The sequence below is a fragment of the Falco naumanni genome, chromosome 2 (genome assembly GCF_017639655.2).
Source record: "Falco naumanni isolate bFalNau1 chromosome 2, bFalNau1.pat, whole genome shotgun sequence".
NCBI lineage: Eukaryota > Metazoa > Chordata > Aves > Falconiformes > Falconidae > Falco > Falco naumanni.
In genome coordinates, this window is record NC_054055.1 from 34925364 (window position 1) to 34943951 (window position 18588).

Below are 18588 nucleotides of genomic sequence, written 5' to 3' on the forward strand. Positions count from 1 at the left end.
ATCTTATACTGCATTTAACTTTTTAGGCTTTAGTATTTTAAATATAGATAGCATGTATAAAACTCTGTAATTACTTTTTCCTATGCAGAATTTCTCAGCTCCTGTCTTTTGCTACAACTCTCTGCTCTCAAGAATCTTCTACATTGGGACTTCCAGATTTTCCTTTAGACAGCTTATCGGCTGCAGTTCAGATTTTGGTATGTGCATACACATATGCTGTGAAACTGTATGGGCTTAAAATTTTTCAAAATTTGATCCGGATTATTCGTGTTGTTATAAGAAGAATAACATGAACATTTGAAAAATAAACCTGAAAAAAAACTAAGGATGATTTGAGGGAGAAATGCCTCAGTCAGATATCTCTGGGTAGTACTTTAAGGACAAAGTATGTCATGACACAAGATTTGTGATGTGATTAAAGGTATCTTAGTACTCAAAGTAATGGTTTTTATTCTGCAAAATCATCTTACCGTACTTCAGGGGCATCTATAGTTTACCTGTTGACACTGAGGTAGTCAGTTGAGAGAAATGAAATTCACAACCTGAAAGTGCTTCTGATTTAATGCTGTGCATTATGTAAATCTGATTGATTACATTGTAATGCAGTCACCTATTACTCTCTGTTGACACCTAAAAGAACCAAAACCAAGTATTAAACGTGGGTATAGGAGACAGTTAAGTTGTATGAGATGAAGCCTACAATAGGTCTTTGGTGGATTTAGAATAAACATAGACTTAACATAGGTTACCTGAGGATGCAGGTTGTGCGCACTTGAAGATGCAATACTTTGACAGCTGCAGTCCTCAGGGAAATATAACAAGTGTACACTTGCTGAGTTCACAGTGGCAGATCAGGCAGGCCAGGACTAAGGCTGTGGCAGTCTTTCTGCTTTCTGTGACAGGCTTTTGTCCCTTGGACTTTATAATTACATGGCAAAAAGTCAAAGTGAAAACAGAAGGAGCTTCCTGAAGGCAGTCAGGAAGATGAGATCTGTATAAAAAGAGAGAGGCGTTGGTACCCTTTTGCACGCAGGAAGATACGGTCGTCGCAGGAGGATAAAATACCAGGACAGCTTTTGAAACCCTCTCTGCAAGGTGCAGGTGTCTGTAGAAAGGACTACAGACTTCTCTGTTGTGTCTCCTGTGTAATCATTTTACCTGTGGTACTGCTCAGTGGCATATTATTTCTACATATTTTATTGGATTATATACATTAAAACATACTAATTGTATTACTGTGGTGCTCAGTCCCCTCAGTTGTGCTGGATACTTACAATTTTTTTTCTTCTGAATTAGTGGTACTACATCAGATGTTAAGAAGTGATTAAAATTCAAGTTCAGGGAAATGAAACAGTATTTGGAGGGCTTTAGGAAAGAAATACATATTGGATTTTAAAATAAATCCTAACTTTTTATTCTTTGAGCCCTGTAGTGAAAAATTATTTTTAAATGAATGCCAGATGGCTTTCAGAGTAATGGAAAGAAAATGAGTCTTAAGCTATTATCTAAACTATGGAATGAAGGAAGCATTTTATTTTACATTAGAGAATGTGAAGTGTTACCATTGTATGACAGTCTTTTTTTAAGTAGACAAGAGCTGTTTCTTTTAGAATTAGTTTTAATCACTTGATTTTCTAAGGTGACTGTTCTCAGTGATTCTACAACATTTTTCCTTCATATGCTGGGCCACTGCCATCCTCTACTTCTAGCTTGGTTGATTTAACCATTTTAAAGTGTGGAGGGAATGCATTGCAATGACTAGCTTTGCTGCTTGTATCATGGATTCACACAGTCCCAAAATGTATTTATTAGGTTGAAAACTTCTGCCTGCTGAAAGGGAGAATTTTTTTTATAGGATGCTGTTCTGAAGAGGTTAATTTCATACATGCCATTATAATTTATATCAATTTGAGATAATATTATAGGTTATGTCTTTATATATACACAGAGGGCTTTTAAAATGGAATAAAGGCCTCTCTGATCCTTTAAGCAGTACACTTACTACAGTGCCTTAAATGGTTTATTTTTACTGAGCTTTTTTTAATATGGAACATTATAAATAGCATTACTGATTATAAAGTATGAATTGAATTATGCATTTCATAAAGTATGCATCTCGGTTTCATTTCTAAGCAACTCTTCAGTTGGATGCCTATGTAAATCCAAGTGTATAATTGAAAATCAGTTGATTGTATTTAAATTATATTGTTTATTTTTCACTTACTTTGAAGGCTTAAAAAAGTAGTACCAGTCCACTGACTGTTTTTTCTGGTGTTACACAGAAGTAGTCCTTAAAAATTTGCAAGTCTTTTTTGAAATAAAGAATCAAGTGTTACTTTAGGGGTTTCAAAACACTTTTCCATCACAAAAGGCTTTATGCATATGTTTCTTGAGGAGTCATAAATGTGCTTCTATTTCTTTCTCTTACTCTAGCAAAATAATTGAATCTTTGTCTAGTTCAGGCAGCAAGTGATAAAAGAGTACTTAAAAACTAACAAGGTGATAGTGAAAAAAATTGGTTTAATTTTGTGTAGAAAGTGCAGGCATACTTAGTAACTCATTTCAAAACAAAACAGTTTTGATCAAAATGTTCAGAAATTTCTAGCAATTGATTTGTGAAGTACAATATGATGTAATAGAATCAGAATTAAATACTAGCAATTGTTGTGAATGAGTAGATCATTATTCTAGTATAGATTTCTTGTCCTATTGATTCTTTCCTTGTAGTACTATGAAACTTGGTTACCTGCGATACGATTTTTCTCTCCTGATTTTAAGTGTCTTTAGGTATCTGAGCCAGTTACTGCAGCTTCCGTTTATGCACAGGAAAGAAAGTAATTTTTAGGTCATAATTCTTCTAATCTACTTCAGACATTTATACAGCACCTGAGAAATGCCTGCTTTGACATTTGACCAAATACTGCATATAGTGGTCCTTTGTATATCGCCCTTACAGTTTTATTTTAAGTTCAGCACTATATAGTATTTTCAAGTTAATGGGTGAGGATAGAATGAACCAATCATTTTTTTTTCATTTGTATTTTTTCATTCTAATTAGGATTCCTTTCCTATGATGTCAGTCCAGCATGTTATTGACCGGCTTTACCCCTATAATGTTTTCCTTGGAAAGGAAGGCAGGACTGCAGTCAAAGATGCATTAAAGGTAAGTATTGCACATATAATTCCAGGGAGTGATGGATTATGACAGTAGTTCTCACTAATGTTACTTCAGTACTTCTATTAAAAAAAAAAAAAGTAAACTAAATGGCTACGTTATTACTGATGTTAAACCATTTTCTAAAAACGAAACCAACCTTCATAAGCTAGTACATTTAGTTATACTGAAAGGTGAAACCTCTATGTCCTCTAGAATATTTAGACCTCAATTCAAGACTACAGAAAAACATTCATTTTAAGTGGTTAATTAAATTGAAAGTAGCTACTTACATGGTTAAGGTGGTCAAATGCTTAAGAAATGCCTCTGGCATCTGACTTTAAGAGGGGATACTAAAATAACAATAGAATCATCATGCACAAAACACATTCAATATAGCATGGTTATAGATTATATTAATCTCTGGTTTTGGTCTGTGTTAGCCTTCTGTTGCTTATTGGTCAGATCTGTTTTGTTTTGTGCATGTTTAATAATAGCTTACAAAACCTATAATTATGCTGCTTATTCCATTTATTTGTGTAAAACTTTAGCACAGTGTTGGCTTGCTTTCATTTTTGAGTGTGTCGTAGGAAATATGTATATTTTTGAAAATCAGCATTCACAGCTTAGAGCATCTTACCCAGCTCTTTCAGACCTGAACATTAGAAGTTATTTGTACATGCATACTTAGAAGTAACTATATTTGTAGCTAGTGATTTTTAGTTTTTCCTGAAACCTAGCATACACGTCAGGGCAGTGTTTGTAGACCACCATTGCTGACACCTTCCATATACTGCCTTTTTTCATGGGAACTCAGTCCTGATTTCCCTGTTTGAAAAGGCTGGTCTCCTACTTGTCTTGCTGAGTTTTGAGCTGGACAGTCTTTGCATTTAAAGGAGGTTTTCCTGAATGACCTGCTAGCTTCCATGAACCTTCAAATCTGCCTCCTGTGGGGTCCTATCTGCCACTTCTTTAAATAAGCCAATCTGACCTAAGACCCAGGATCTGTAGTCTGTTATTTGCCTTCATCATTCCCCCTCAGGATTTTGAACTCCATTATTTCATGGTTGCTACAGCCAAGGCTGCTATTGATTGCCACATCCACAACCAATTGCTTCTTGTTTGTGAATAGCAGGAACCGTCTATGCATCACCCCTGCCTAGCCAATACAGTGCCTGTGTTGAGACATTATTCCAGGCAGCCTCAGAAATCTAGATTGATTGGGTCATGCTGTGTTGCCCTTCCACCACATGTCAGGGTGATTGAAGTTGCCCGTAAGAACCATGGTCTGGGTGAAAATAGACTTCTGTCTGTTGAGAGAGTAGTAACAGTGAATTCTGTTCTTAATATGCCTTTATCTTAAATCCTTCAGGTCACTTTGTTTGCCCTATTGGATGGTGAATGTCTTTGTTCAGTACCATCAGCTTACTCCATTTTCCATTTCTTTTATTTAATTTTACGTGTTGTGTATGCTTTTGCTTCCTGCGTAGTCCAGGTTAATAGAAAGAAGAAAAAAATCTTCTTTCTCAATGATTCTCTACTTACAAAGAGCTCCTTATCACTTTATCATTTACATTTTTCTGTGTTTATTTTCTTTCTTTTTCTTTCTTGTACTCTTCCTCATCACTACTTCAATGAACTTGTCCTATTATGTCAACAAGTACATATAATCTTATCTGGAATTTTATTCTGTTTGCACACAAAAAATCCTGTTAAGCAATGAACCTTAAGAAATACAGCAAATTACTAGTTGTACTGAGGAACTTTTTGTTTATAATGATATTTCAGTAATAGCAGTGCCAGAACTGTATTAAATATGGATAAGAATTTTTTTTTTCCATTCCATAAGAAATGTGAGGAATAGGAATCTGGCAGAAGCTAGGCGATTTCTTACTCTGTCTTACTGCAGATTTCTAAAGAGTGTCCAGCTAATATTTGCCACTGAATACTTGCCTCTGTAACAGAATGTAGTTAGGAAATGCTAGTCTTCACTGGGAGGTATCCAGACTTGAAAAGAGAAGTACTTGGAAGTATATTGCAATTGATGGGTTAACTTGCATGAATTGAATCACTTCTTAACAGGAGCTAACATTTAAAGAAAATAAAAACAAATTTCATATAATAAAATGCAAGGTTTAGGCATTAGTCTTGGAGACAGATTTGGGGGAAGTAGTAATCTAGCTGATATCTAGATGATAGTATCTTAATTTCAGGATGTCTTCCAGTCCAGTCAGCTGTCAGAGCTGAGAAGTGAGGTAGCCAGCGGTTAGGCTAAACAGCCAGTTTTGGCTGCTCTCAGGTCCTGTGCATATTTCTTGAAGAGATGATATTCTTAAAGCACTGTCTTCCCAAACGTTATCTTCAAGTTGTATAAATCTTTTCCTTGCTCATTGAAACTCTGCCAAGACCTAGGTGTATTCCTTGTAATACTTGTCGTCAGTAATGAATTCATGTGAAATATTGACTTATACCTTCCCTGTGAGAGAAAGTAGTTTGTTATGGTGTTAGTCTTGGATGTGTAAAGATGGTTTGAAATGTGGGGCCTTGTTTGAAACCAGTTAGCATCAAAAAAAGTGTTTATGGATTGCACACTAATCCAGCATTAGCAGTGATCTTGAAAGGTGTTTATGATACAGAACATTTGTACAAGTGGTAAAATTTCCAGCATTCATTAGTTCATTAGCTTGCAACAGACAGGACAGAAGTACTAAAATAAACTTGAGAATTATGTGCCTTTGTGTACAAAGATCTTAATTTAGAAGATCTTGCAAAATAAAATATGACTTGGTTTGAATTCTGGCCTTTAAAATTATTCTGTGCTTGCATGAAATTTTGGCATGACAAATTATTTTGACAGTTAAACATTCGAAATGTGATTACAAAATTAAATAAAAAATTTATTTAAGCTTTTTCTTTACAAGATTAAGATATAGAGAAATCACTGCTTTCAAGGAAAACAGCCTCCAGTTAAACATTTCAAAACAAGCTTAAGCACCTATGTTTCCTAGAGTATTGAAGTTTTTCCTGTATGCTACTATATATAGGCATTTATAAACATCATCATCTTCATTTAGGCTGTGTTTCATGGCTCACAAGAGACCCCAACTGTTCTATACTTATTTCTTCATTGTTCTGTAAGCTTTTAATATATTACTTAAGATTCTTCAGAGATGTTGGGTTTGCTTTTTCAATTCTCATGAGCGTTTTGTGTGCCTTTTTTCCCCAGTGTCAGAAGCACGCACAGTTTTGGTTCTTTTTAATCTTCTAATCAAGAGAGTCTTCCTATCAGGTTTTAAAAGCAACATGTAGATCAGATTCATCTTAATAAATGAGCAAGTCCCTTTTAGCCTACTATCAAAGTGTTTAACTAATACTGTTCTAGAACTTCTTAATTTTTTTTCATGTCTTGGTTAATTCTTTGTTTACTGTCTTGATCTTATATCAGATAAAAACTTGTTTGTTCCCTTTGCCTCACTTTTGCACACCCACTTTAATCTTACCTGACGTCCTCCTTGAAAACTTACCCTGCCTTGCAGTAGGGAATCTTCAGACTACATAGGCACTCCCTCATAGAAAGTGGACAAATAGTTCAGAAAACTGGAATCTTTTTTTCTTGTCTAGGCAATTCTGTTCACTTCTAAGATATTTCTGTTGCAGATTTTGGAAGGAAGGATTTGTTTCTCTCTTACTCCCCCCAAAGTAATTTATAATCTTTGGGGTTTTGCATAAAGGAATGCTCTTTAGTGCCAATACATACGGTTGTAGTGGAATCTGTCTTGACTTCATCTGTCTATCCACTGCATCTTGCAGTAGCAGTTCATATTTTGCTTCTTGTGAAACAGTTCAGTCCTCTTGTTCCTTGAAAAAATCTCTTTCCTTCCCATGCAGAGAATCTTCAGGAAAGATCAGTTGCCTATGGATGCTTCTTTTGGATAGCTTTGCTGTCTTGTGGTTCAGCATAGCAGTTACCTGCAAATCCATCTCATTTAAGCGCTCTATTCTTTTGTCCAGCTGGATCACCAGCATATTCTTTGCAGTTTCCATGCTGAGACATTACTGATCATTAGATACTTCTAAGTGCTCAGAATTCCTCTTCGTCTTTTTTTCTAGTTCTTACAGTTTGCCTTTTCTCACATGTTTGTAGGCATGCAGAATATGGCCTGATGATTATGGACTGCCAAACCACTTCCCTTGTTTTTGGCAGCTGGTCTTTTTCTTTCCTTTTGAGTCTGAGACAATGAGGCTGCCCACTTCTGGCTCTCCAAGTATCTCCCAGACTTTCTGATACTGAATGTGCTCAAGAGTTGTCCTTCCAAGCCACAAATATTTTTTCCTTTGCAGCTATCAACTTGGACTTTGTATAGGGGAAGTTGCTTCTGGCTCAGGCAGCAGTATGTTTAATGTATTGTACATCCATTACATGCCACTGATTCCATATCTAGCTATCCTAATTCTAAATGAAGAACTGCATCAAAAGAGATCTGTCTTACTCTGAAAGCCGCAGAAAGTTTTGTTTGCTGCTCCTGTCCAGGTATAGCGTGGTAACTTGTTTAACTACTACATTATCCAGTTCAGCAGCAGCTCCATGCTTACATGTGGTGAATTCAAATTGTACAAATTCAGTTAGGTGAATGAAAGCTGTATAAATTCAGTAACAACCTCTACAGAGATAGACAGTGCTCTTCCACTGTCCTAATTTACAGTCTGAAAGGCTAGCTGTAAAACTCTAAACAATATTTTAAGAAAACAAAACCAAAACAAAGCCTAACCTAACCAAAAAAAACAACCCCGAAAAACACTCTAGAATTTTTAGATTCCTGAGACCTTTGGATGTATAAGGTCTGCTGCTGCTGTCTCCATATCTTCCTTGTTTGATACAGAGGCAGCTGGTGCAGATAATCTTGCTTGCTCACTCTTTTGTTGGTATCTGATTAAGGCATTTTAGTGTACAGGCAGTTTGCAATTTTGTGTATGAGCAGCTTTGGCCCTATGCAAAATGCCATTAACTTAGTAAGAATATTATAATTTACTAATGGCCGTAAGAGTGAGAACATCTGTAGTTCATTTCACAGAATCATAGTTGGAGAATTTCTTAGAATCATAGTTTGAGATACTACTCAGTAGGCATTCCTGTCCTCTGTTGTTGTTCAGATGTTTAATGGTATCTGAAGTAGACTCAGCTGTTACAATAAAAACACAATTTGGTGCAGCCCTTTACTAAAGCCCATTTATCTTAAATTCATGTTTGAACGTGACACTTTTGTAGGCTCTTTTTCCAGAATGGGAATTTGCAAAACAGAGTTAAAGTGTTTGTACGAATGCATGTCAGTTTTCTTTCGACTTAACAGGCAGTGCTGTGAATCCTAATAGTAATAAAATGATGTGCTTTTTAAGAATAATTTTACATTAATGACTTCTGTTTAAAAATTATTTTTTTCTAAGAATTCTAAGGAGTTGGATAATACTCCTTTTTCTCTTGTTTACTCAGGTTTCACTCTGTTGAATAAAATCGCTCCATGAGTTCAGTAGTTTCAGTTAGTGGATTTTTTGTGCACAAACCCCCTTGATATGACTTCCTTTTCTCCAGCAAAACAGACTTTTAACAGGATTTTTAAAATGGTTTTCATGCTTTCTATATACAGCATAAAATGTAGAGTATAATGCTCAAAAGATTGGGAAGACAAATCTCACGGGTTTTGTCCTTCATATACCCAGAACATGCTGAAGGCTTAATTTGTACAAGTTGTCCTCAATTTTCATTGTATGATAAGGCTGTGGAGCTAAGTAAACATAATATTTGGTGGTTATTTTTATTGGTAGCCAGATGTTCAAATCTGCAATTGGTTGTAATGACCTGCAGAGATAGGTGATCTATTATTACACACGCTAAAGGCTATCATCTGTTTCTTTTATTATTTTGGTCTGTCAGGCTAAGACTTGGCAAAGTCACCATATGACATTTTCACTTTACATCTGTCACTAGAGTCAATAAGTAGATGGTATACAATCTTTTTGCTTTGGTTTTATATGTAAAATTTATGGGCCATCAAGAATGTGAACACCAGTATGTGAAGTAAAAGTTAGAGTAAATGGATTTAGGACTTCACAAGCAATTAATCTTGAATATACTTCTGGCCTTGTTTTCAGAAAGAACAGTTTTAAAAATCAGAAAGCTGTATTTAATAATTAATTTTCCCCACCCCCTAATTCTACAGCGTTTTGAGCTTCAAGATTCAGAAAGTCACTTGCTTCCCAGAAGGATTACAAAAGTAGAAAATGTACATGGAAACAAACCCTTCAAGGCTGATGTAACTGTCCAGATTGGTGAAAAAGAAGTGACGTTCCAGGTATGAATTTATATATCCATCAAACTGTGTATGTTTTTAGATATCATTAACTTGTTTTCATCTTATCAAGAATTTGACATTTGATGCTAAAACTCTTTTGCACTGAATATTTTTGGTAGAGTAACACATGATATTTATTAGAAAAGCATTTAGATACTGGAATATTGGATTATGGATACGCAAGATTTTATTTCTAGATAAACTCATACTTTCCTATATGTGATTCATTTTAAGTTTCTTCTATTAAAAGAGATGCTGGTTTAGAATAACAGAGTACTTGGGATGCTCGTGATGCTGCTTTCCCTTTTTCTTGTAATAAAAACAATAGTCTGTCTACACTCCAAATAAAATCTAATGAGTGCTTGGTAATGTTCTGATACAGGATGTTGTGAAAATGGAGCAAAAGTAATCACATCAACTATGATTAGTTTGAGTTTCTTCCAATGAAGTTTGACCTGCTAGTGAAATAAGGTCTTATTCAGGAAACAGATGCTGATCTGAGAATGTGAAGTTGATGTTGAATTTGGAGAGGTCTAGAGAGTCTGTGAAGAAGGTGAATTAGTGGGAGTCATAAAGAGATCATATTCACATTGGTGAGGAATATCCTCAGAGTTTGTATCATGATGAAGTGAAAAGGGGAACAGCAGCAAATGGGAATTTGTCAGGAAAAGGTGAGTTTGTAGGGCCCGATGCAGCAATTTTCTGAGGGAAAGATTTTTGCTTTTGTTTGACATGTGGGTGATAACTTCTGGAAATAGGTCTGCAGAATGTCTCTTTGGGAACAGGAGGGCATAAGGAGTTTGCAGGTGAAACAGTTTCCAGACTAGAACGGGAAGTGGAAATAGAGCAGTTGCCTTAAAATGGAGAACAGCTGAAATTCTCCAAAGTTCTGGTCAAAGTAGTTCCTTCAGATTTTCACAATACAAATTGCTCTTTCTCTTCTGTGTTTCTCTGATGAGCAAGAAGTATTGTGGGTTTTATATTTTGTCTCTAGCATGAACAGCCTCAAGTTCCTTAAAGACCCCAGTGCTGTAATTGAATTGGTTCACATTTTGGTGTTTTTTGTGGGTTTTCTTTTCATGAAGAGTGGGTGAGGGAGGTGTAAAGGAGGTTGTCTATTTGAAATCATATGATTGAATATTTTTTAAGTGAAAGATTTAGATTTGATGGATGACAGTCAGCAAAATATTACAGTAGTTTGGAGAAGCATAACCTGGTCCATACAAAGCCTAAGTTATTACAGTGTAGCTTATTTATTTATTTTTCTTTTTTTCTTCTTTTTTTTTGTTTACAGGTTCCAGCTGGGACTGGGCTGTTAGAAAAGCATCCTCGATCAGATACTTTCGTAAGGACTTCCAGCCATAATAGACTGTTGGCAGAAATGATGCAATCCCATATGGTTAAAGATATGTGTTTAATTGGAGGAAAAGTAAGAATTCAAATTTATTTTCTCCCTCCTTCCCCAAGTTCCTTAGAATGTTATCTAGTTCTCTTTTTTTTTAACTTTTTAGGGCTGTGGCAAAACAGTTATTGCTAAGGAGTTTGCTGATATGCTGGGATACAGCATAGAACCTATCATGCTTTACCAGGTAAGTAAACTGTCTGCTTATGATCATGCTTGAAATATGATCTAAAATATAATACACAGACGTTGATCCTTTGTGTATATTCTCTTTCTCTCTCAGTGATTTTAAAACCTGCAGCTGTGTTCATACATAGCTGCAGCTTTTAAAATCACTGATAATCACCAGTATGGGTTAAAAAAATGAAGGATAGCAAAGATTTCAAAGTTATTGAAGTTTTCTGATCATTAGCATTTTTTAATCTCTGTGTTAGAATGCTCATCTAAAATCTCTTCTTACTGCAGGTCTAAATAGAGGGGGTACTCTGAAGCAATACAGATAGTACAGTGTTATTACATATAAACTAGCCCTGATACTGCTTTCCTTCAATTTTGTTGACTTCATTGTGAATGTGAAGGAGCAACAAAATGGTCTCTCTCCTAGCCACAGAGAATTGTCAACTCATTCTGTGATTTGGGATGATTGAGTGTCATCAAGAAAACTTCGTCTTCTGTGTCTTCTCCTATTTGGTGGTGGTTTTTTTTTTCCATTTTGCAGTATGTTTTCTGTGTTTAGCTCAGAGTGGTGATCACTTGTAATTCATGCATGTTGAATGCTTCCAGAAGACCTTTTGTAGTTCCTTTTTTTTTTTTTTTAATTATTCAATATACTATTTAATCTTTAATGGAAGTCTCTATTGTCAACACTTTTTTTATCATGGAAGAGTTTATTGTATTGAGAATACATAATGGGTTTTATGTTTCTGGGGAATTTTTTTTTTTTTTTAGTTCAACAGCATGTGGGGAGAGATCCTGACAGAAATGGGTGGTGAGTTTGAAGTGTTGAAACAGACAGAAAAGAGAGGGAAAAGAGAAATATTCCTGATGATGAAAAAGGACAGACAGTCTATTTTATGTCTTCCTGCAATGTTGAAGACCTCCTTACACAGGATCCCACTGCTTTTCCTTCCCCCTATATGGCTTCAATTGATAAAGGCGCAGACTCTGAAACTGCTTCCGTAGATGGAGTTAGACAGACGACTTGTACCCTTTTCTTACGCTTCAACTTGGCCAGGTTTGGGTTCCAAACCTATAGAGCCTCATCAATGCACTGTCATATTCATAATAATATACTTGGATTCACAGCAGTACCTATTACTTTCTATACAGTGGTGTATTAAGATAGGTGTGTAGATTCTGAGCCAGAACTGAGTGTGTCCAGCTAGACTGCGTACTTCTTTCTGGACTTGGCACTGTAAACACATTTTTAAAACATCCCAGGAAAATGACTTTTTTGTAACCTGATGGGTTGCAAAACACAGGTACACCCTAAGTTGTTTTGTTGCATGCAATGTGATATTGGGTACTCACCGGCAATATTAAACAATTATTTGGTTAAAAACATGGCCCTTCTTTTTCAACATTCTACCTTTAATTAGTGTGGCTTCACTGAATAGGAGCAGTAGACTTCCTTTTTGGAGACACATGAGAAGAACTGACAATTAAATTAGTTACTCAGTAAACATCTTACTTTCAGAGGGATTTGTAATTCCTACAGAAATAAAACCTAGGCCAAGAGTTTGAAGTATTTCCCACTGAAGTGAACCTTTCCTTTGGTTTCACCAGGATTTGATCAAGTTCAGAGAGCTGAGCGTTTTTATGGAGAGGCTTTTTGGTGATAGTGTTTCCAAACACTATCACTAAGGCAAATAAAAGACTATGAGCTCGTTTACTATAAATTCCTGTGTAGACAAGTCTGCCTAAGATCCATGTGTGTATCTATACATACAGATATTTCCTATCTACAATGTCTTCAGTAATCTCAAAAAATTTTACAGGAAGCAGTGTATTAAAAATGATTGAGTGTAGCTGAGCTCTACATCTTCTGATGAATTTTAAGAATGCATTCGTTTTTCTTAAAGTATGTGATAACATATCAGGGGTTTTGCATAGCAAAGTAATAGGATAATTTAATGACAGAATAAATGTTAAATGTATTAATAAAGTAATTCAGCAATGAAGGCTATGAAAAGTTTGATAATGCTGTCAATTTAGCAGATTTTTTTGCTTTAGTTCAGAAAAGTGTCTTGATTTTTTTGAGGCACGCACCATATTGTTCTAAATCCGTTTCTAAAATTAAGGAGGTTTTTATTTGTCCTATTCATTTTTTTCCCCAGTAACTTCAGCAGGCATATAGATAAGTAGTGGGGCATCTTGGTCTGAAGCAGTAGCACCATTTTTCTTCAGGCTCTGTGAGGAAATGAATTCTTAGATTTTGTTACATAATGTTTACTTTTAGTTTTAATATTTGCATCATTGTTCTTTCCCTCTGAAGTTTATTCAAGGACTTGAGTAGTATGAAAAGGCATGGCTCTTTATATTGATTTCACAGAAAAAAACCTCTAAAACTTTTCATGTTGTGAGAATCAAATTTAGCTAAACCAAGAGTTCCCAAACCTTTTGAGCACATAGATCATCTCTTATACTAACAGTTGGCTCAAAGAACAATTCCTGTCTCATTTGTGGTATCTACATCATCATACAGACTTATTATATGCAATTCCATGCAGGCAAATTGCTGACAAAGGAAACATCTGATTAGAACAGGTTTGGTTTTAGGTTGTCTCAATGCAGTTAAGCAACAGTAAATGAGAAGCAGCAGCCAGCTAGTTCTTTGTGGACTGTAGCTAGGGAACTTTTCATTTAAATTGGTTAAAAGAAAACATTTTCTCCCCCCAGAGTTCCGGGGGGAAGAGGTGGTGGTGGTGATGGAATAAAGCAGCATTCAAAGTGATGTTGTAAGAGTTTTCCGTCCTCTTCTTCCCCAGTATAAACAGTCTTTTAAGCACATCTCTAGTGTTTGTGTATTGTGATGTTTTTGTTTCTAGGATTTCTTTTTTTAATTTTTTTTTTATGACCTCATAGTTTTTCCTTAAAAATACCTTCCAATTTTTTATTTGAGAAATACTAACAAAATATGAGTCCAAATTGGCATGAAGAGCAGGAAACATAGATTTTTCACCTTATAATTGCCAAGAACATGATTAGCACTTTGAGCCATGAGAAGATGCTAGTTTGGGGGCTTATATTGCTGTGGCTGCTGAAGGGAGTGGAACAAAAGTTATCCTACTTGTTTTCTCTCCTAAGCTTTTTTCCTGTATACAAGATTTTTTAGAAAATAAACCCCACAGTGTACAACACATAAGTTACAATGACTGCTACAAATTGAAATAAGCGTTTTGTTTCACAAGGCAATATAATGTCGCCATTGCTTTGCTCAAAGTAAGGGGAAAAAAATAATTCATGTGCTTCTCTTACCTCCACTCCAAAGGGAGGGATTTTTAGTGTTAGTGTATTATAACATTCTGTCTCATAATGTTGTATTTTTAGTATCATATATTAAAATTGGTTTAGAGTAAGTAAATAGAAACAGTAAATCACTGGGCAGGTACTTTGCCGTGAAACAAGTCCCTTACAGAAACTGTGCAGGTGTTAGCAATTTATACTTCTTTTTAATGAATTACTAAATTGAATCTCACTCAACCATTTAATTCATTTAATATTTCAGAAAATATTTTGCAGCAAAATATACTTCTGAGTTTATCTCCAGAAAATTAATGCATGGTTCTCAAGTGGCTGTTGGAATTACAGATGAACATTCTGTATAGTGTAATAGGCTCCCAATTGGTTCATACTGTATGTTGTTTCATTTCTCTAGAGATGAATTATCAGAGGTGTGCTAGTTAAATATTCAGTTATACAGCATTTTCTAGCCACTGAATGCACACTTTGATGCAAGTCCGAAAACCACATTTTTCTCTGGCTTTGATAAAAATGTTTCATATCCCAGCTTTAGTCTAATTCATTAATAATATAGAAAAGAGCAAACACAGCAGTAAAAAACCAGAAATACAACAATAAAAATACAGTCTATTTGGTGGATTTGAATGTGTGACTTTAAATTTTAGAAATGTAAAGGGACTAGACTTTGTCCTGTTATTTTAAGGCTTTTAAGGAAATGTGGGAAGAGGAAATGATTCAGGCCATATGACGTAATGTGTTCTATTTTTATTCTTTAAAGTTCAAAGGTTTTATAGTTGTGAAAAGGACATATGCAAAAACTACAGCTACAATAGAAAATATTTTTCTCATCTGATTTTAGGTTAAGTTGTGTTCACAGCACAGCTTGAGGAAGGAATTCATCCTCCAGGTCACAAAATGGCTATTACATCTTTGTTGCTCTAGTGCTTACCTGTTATAATGGAACATCTAAAATATGTTTGCTGGAGGATATGCTAGGTTTTGCCTTTGGTTTTGATTTGTCCCTGAGCATTATTCTGTGATATACTGGGTACTTAGGATGTTAGGATAATTTACACATTACTGGCTTCTTTCTTCCTCTGTCCTTTATTCTTTGATGCTTCCACTGCATTTTCCTGCTGAGAGGTGGAATGTCATGCTGGTTTGTGTTCCAGATTACTGATGAAATCTTTTTTCTTCCAGGTGACTTCTGTATGAAATGACTTGTTTGTTCCAGGTGTAGACTGCTGCCCCCTTCTGTACACAAAGCTGTGTACAAATTGTCATATGTTTGCATTTGGGGGGTGGGGGTGGGGGACGGAAGGAAGGCTTTTGTTCTGGTTTCAAAGAGGTGATATTGGCAAGTCTAGAACTTCCAAAGACTATTTAATATAGTGGGTGTGTATTTCTAATTCTCTTTGGAAAAGTAATTGAAGATTTCCTACTGATCTTCTTTGGATATATTCTCAGGAAAAACAGAATGCAGTTTTTTAAGGAGAAGGCATGTACTTGCAGATGAGGAGCATAAATGTGTTTTTCTGATGAATTGATACTTACAGGATATGACGGCTAGAGATTTGCTACAGCAAAGGTATACTCTTCCTAATGGAGACACTGCTTGGAGACCATCGCCACTTGTTACTGCTGCTCTGGAAGGAAAGCTTGTTATTCTTGATGGCATTCATCGAATTAACCCAGGCACTCTAGCTGTACTTCAAAGGTCAGGATATGAGCATGGATAAGTTGGCTGTGTGTGATCTGTTTATTGAGCACATGCATACTGAGAAATTAACTTCCTTCTGATGAATATGACTATTAAATTTCAAGAATACTTTAAAGATTAAGCTGAGCATTGAAGTTTCATAAAATATGTAACATTCAGTCTTAAATACGATACTTAGAAGCAGTTATTTCATGTTCTCTGTAAGTCTATAATAATATAGTTGTTTTCAGCTTACAATTTTTGTAAAATCAGAATATAATTCTGAATTGAAGAATGAGGTAGATTGTACTCTAAATTTATGAAATCTAAAGTCAGTACTATCTGCACAATGATTTGAAAATGCTATATGTCAGAAAATGTTTAAAATACTTTGCATGCATTCCACTTCTAATTAGAATATGATCATTGTGGTTATATGTGAAAGCATACTTTATATTTATATTCAAGAGACAAAACTAATATATTACTTGGTACAAGTATAACAAAATGGCTGTTTCATGCCATTTATGTACGTTCCACTGGTAAGACAGAATTTTTTTATTTTTCATATTTCTTACCATATCTATTTAAACTAATTGGACTAACTGACCATGCGCTGACACTGTTTGCTTATGCATGTTATTTTACCTGCACACCTGGATGCATCTTAAATTGGTATAACTTTTTACTATGACCCACGTTGACTGGAATCACTTTAAAAGTAAGCTCTAGTTGGTATGTATTTTAAAAAGTAATCAAAGGATATATAAAGCTTATTCTTTATTTTCAAATAGACTAATACATGACAGAGAACTGACTCTTTATGATGGCACCAGATTGTTAAGGGAAGATAGATACCAAAACTTGAAAGAAGAGTTACAACTCTCTGATGAGAAACTACAGGAAAGGTAAAGTATCAGTTATAACTATAAAATGCAAACAGCATTTCATCCCGTGAAGAGCTTAATCTTTTTTTTTTTCCTTTTCTTTAAAAAAACATGAAAAATGCTTCCTTATTAAACTGATACATTATAATAGTTAAGAGAAGCATGTTTTAAACATCAGTTTCCTCATAACCTTTTTTCTTTTTGTGGCATGGGAAAATTATATCCTGTTTAGAGTGCTTGAACTGAAAGGAAAACATTGAATGTCCTTGAACAGAAGGAGTTAGAAATTGAAGAGAAATAAGTACATAAAAACATAGCAATAATGGTATATAATATTTAATTTTGGAATGTTTTGTTAAGAATGTTGGAAAATAAAACTGAACTGAAGTTAAATACAGTTTGTTACTTACTTTTGCCTCATTAGCTAGAAAGCTGGTATTTAATTTACAGCTAATATGGGGCAGGAAATCCTAAGGATGGGTAGGGACCCATTATGCTTATTCTTTTTGTTTCTTCACTTCCACTTGTCTGCTAGAAACATTCCACAGACAGAAACATTTTTTAGTCCTCTGAGGCCATATTTGATACATAGTCAAACACTGCTGACCAAGTTTAGTTAATGGGGGGGATACTGTTGAGTGTACATCAAAACAAATGTGATCTAATACTCAGTAATATATAAGGAGCTAAACATACTGTGACTCTTAAATGACCCTAACGTGCAAAAAACAGTTGAAGTCTTATATCAGATGTCCATGCTCATATTTACACTGCAGGGTGTGCACGTGCCCAAACTTTGAGGAAGCCTCATCAGTCGTAGTAGGGATGCATTTGTGATGTGCCCACCCCATTTCTCTCAATTGTCTTACTGAATAAGATTTTTTCTTTGACCTCCTTTGTAGTCAGCTCTTTAGGAAAGTTGTTTTACTGCCTGGTTGTTTTGTTATTTCTGTTTCCCTTTTGATCCAAAATACAGTGGTGAGGTTTTTGTTTGTTTTAGTTTCTTGTGGGTTTTTGTTTGTTGGTTTGGGTTTTGTTGGGGTTTTTTTTCCCCTCAAAAAACACCCAAAACCAAAACAAATTTCATTTTAAGTCTTCCATAGAATTTATTTTGATTTTTTTGTAGGTGTGGTGTAATCTAAGCCTACTTGTTGCAAATTGTATCCACTCTGCTGAGGCCACACATCCAGCTAGATGGGCATTTCCTGCATTTATTTTATTTGGGTGAAGAAGTATGTATCAGGGAAGTGTTCTGTTTATCAGGATTTTAAGCCCAGACTTTGAAAAGAGAAGCAAAAAAGCTCCGAGGATCCATCTTGGATGGTATCCCAACTTTATGTTGGACTTTGTACTTCAAAGTACATCTAGTCATTGTGTGAGTCTTCTCCCTGCTCTGTGCTCATGGTCTTGTCCAAGGTGCTTTCAGGCAGAATGGGTAGCATCTCTGCTGTTTTGCTTACTGTACGGTAACCTTTAGTTCTTGCCGATACAATCCAAAAACCCAGGCAATTCATCACACATTCATCTTCAGTACTACCGCTCTTCCTGGATCAAATCTCTCTCGTAAGAAAAGAGCTTTACATCTGGATTCTACGTCTCCCTGTTTATTGTAATTATGGCTCTTTTGGCAGTGGACT

At 35.3% G+C, this 18588-nt stretch overlaps 1 protein-coding gene across 1 annotated transcript in view; it reads left to right on the top strand.

The window, feature by feature from the left end:
• Window positions 1-18588, top strand: part of VWA8 (von Willebrand factor A domain containing 8) — a 182041-nt gene that overhangs the window by 36536 nt on the left and 126917 nt on the right. Inside the window, exons 8-14 of the mRNA XM_040583980.1 lie at window positions 89-197; window positions 3059-3163; window positions 9370-9501; window positions 10796-10930; window positions 11013-11090; window positions 15922-16082; window positions 16859-16972. Coding sequence (XP_040439914.1) covers window positions 89-197; window positions 3059-3163; window positions 9370-9501; window positions 10796-10930; window positions 11013-11090; window positions 15922-16082; window positions 16859-16972 — 834 coding nt within the window. The remainder of the gene's footprint in view (window positions 1-88; window positions 198-3058; window positions 3164-9369; window positions 9502-10795; window positions 10931-11012; window positions 11091-15921; window positions 16083-16858; window positions 16973-18588) is intronic.